At 34.2% G+C, this 2,269-nt stretch overlaps 1 protein-coding gene across 1 annotated transcript; it reads right to left on the bottom strand.

Moving 5' to 3' along the window:
- Positions 1 to 322: 322 nt before the first annotated feature.
- Positions 323 to 994, bottom strand: LOC107061722 (uncharacterized). Its single transcript, XM_015311494.1, has one exon. It carries the CDS (start codon positions 992 to 994, stop codon positions 323 to 325), a length of 672 nt encoding a protein of 223 aa, XP_015166980.1.
- Between the last annotated feature and the right edge of the window lie 1,275 nt (positions 995 to 2,269).

Genomic DNA, 2,269 nt, shown 5'->3' with positions numbered 1-2,269 from the left:
ATCTTGCATATTAGCCTTCAAACACTTTGCATCGATAATTTTAAGATTCAAAGAGAACAACCTATTCTTTGCCATTTGAACTTTAGCAATTAAGTTGTTACTTGAATCTCTAAGCCAAAGATGCATATTTTTCATATGAATATCATATCTTTTTTCAAGAAGTTGACCCAAACTGAAAATATTACTTTTCAATTTTGGCACATAATAAACATTGTTAATCAATTTATGGCCATCATCTTTACAGGATATCAGAATCGTACCTATCCCTTCAATTTGGATCTTTGAGGTATCTCCAAAAGACACATTACCTTTCACCGTCTTTTTATCTCCACAAACTTGTCTTTGTGGCCCACATATTTGCTCCATTGTCAAGGTACCATGAGTTGCAATCATCTCTATCTTCTTCTTTGAGTGCTAATAACAATGTTGACTTATCTTCATCTTTGTTATTGTCAACAATATTAACTTTCTCTTCAACATTACTACGACATTCCCAAGAGTAATGTCCAAATTTATGACAGTTATAACACTCAATTTTAGATTTGTCATACCTCATTTCATTTGTACCTTGATAGGTTCCACGTCCTCTACCTCCTTGTTGACCACGGTCACGACCTCTGAATGATTGGTGACTTTTATCTTCATTGTTGAATTTATTGGTATAACTTCTTCTTCTTCCACGGCCTCCATGACCTCCACGACCTCGCCATTGTCCATTTCCTTTGTAATTTTTCTCACCTTCAAAACCTTTAAATGATGTCTGAGTTTTAAGAAGTTGCTCTAGTGACTCTTCTTTTCTCCTTTTCATTTTCTCTTCGTGGACTAGTAAAGAACCTTCCAATTGTTCTACCGTCATAGAGTCTAAATCTTTAGACTCCTCAATAGCACGCACCACATAATCAAATTTAGGTGTTAAAGAACGAAGGATCTTTTCTACCACACGCACATCATCTACTTCCTCCCCATATCTTCTTAGTTGATTTACAACAGTCATCAATCTTGAACATAAATCCGAAATGTATTCGGATTCTTTCAGTTTTAAAACATCAAAGTCAGCCCCTAGAGTTTAAAATTTTATCTTCTTTACTTTATCAACTCCTTGGAGAGAATTTTGTAAAATCTCCCAAGCTTCTTTTGAGGTGGTTGCATCAGCCACCTTCTCAAACATACCATCATCCAAACATTGATGGATAAGAGTGAGGGCATGTTGATCTTTCTTTCTTGTTTTTAACAAGACCTCCTTTTCATTTGAGGAAAAAATTTCCTCATTAGCGGGTTTTGTATACCCTTTTTCTACAATGTCCCAAACATCTTGAGAGCCAAGAATGACTTTCATTCGTAGACACCATTTTTCATAATTCTGAGACGAGGGTACTAAAAGGACAACGGACTATTATTTGTCATGGCTCTGATACCACGTTGTTGGACAAAATGATAATCACACCCAGAATAATGTCCAAACTAAATAGCAAAAGGAAGAGAGTAGCAACAACACCAAATATTAAAATGGGGTAAATATGATACCCAAGTAAGTAATATAATAATATTGATGAAAAACTTGGTAGTGTCAAAAAACTACTACTCAACACTCTTTTATTTCTTACAACTCACAATAATATTACTTTCACACTATTTTCTCACAAACTAAGAAATAGCGATTACTCTCTCTACTCTCTATTGCCTCTCTACTTTTGGTGTATCCTTACAATTGAGCATAAGTGCTCTATTTATAAGAAAAATTCTGCCCATTTGATGACACTAATGACATCAATGAACACTAACAATTCAAACTTGTAGGTAAACAATTTTTAAGCTTTTTGACATTGTTGCAATTTTGCAGCAATGGAAGACTAATGTTGTTTGCCTAATGCAGCAAAGGATGACTTCAATATATATATATATGGACCCTACAAGTTACACGTTCTTCCCTCAATTTCTTCTAACAAGAATTCAAAAAAATAAATAAATATATATATATATGGACCTCACAAGTTACGCGTTCTTCCCTCAATTTCTTCTAACAAGAATTCAAAAAAAAATCCCATTTTTTAGCATTAGTTTCCATAAATACATATAATTTTACCTCAGTTACATGTAAACTTATTAGATACATGAACTCTTAATAAGATACATGTATATATTTTGTCAGATTCATATTTTGACGACCTGCTCTCATCATCACTCTCCTCTCCAGCCATAGATCGTCATCTCCTGGCAAAAACATCACCAAACCAGCGAGGGGTGTTCTATCGGCCATGTTCACTACAAA

This window comes from Solanum tuberosum, unplaced genomic scaffold, assembly GCF_000226075.1.
Source record: "Solanum tuberosum cultivar DM 1-3 516 R44 unplaced genomic scaffold, SolTub_3.0 scf00161, whole genome shotgun sequence".
NCBI classification, from domain to species: Eukaryota; Viridiplantae; Streptophyta; class Magnoliopsida; order Solanales; family Solanaceae; genus Solanum; species Solanum tuberosum.
Note: the sequence above shows the minus strand (reverse complement) of the source record. Positions and strands in the feature narration are given on the sequence as shown.

What these genes read in the sequence shown, in the direction of transcription:
- LOC107061722 (XM_015311494.1), bottom strand. Translation starts at nt 994, where the DNA reads ATGACTGTTGTAAATCAACTAAGAAGATATGGGGAGGAAGTAGATGAT.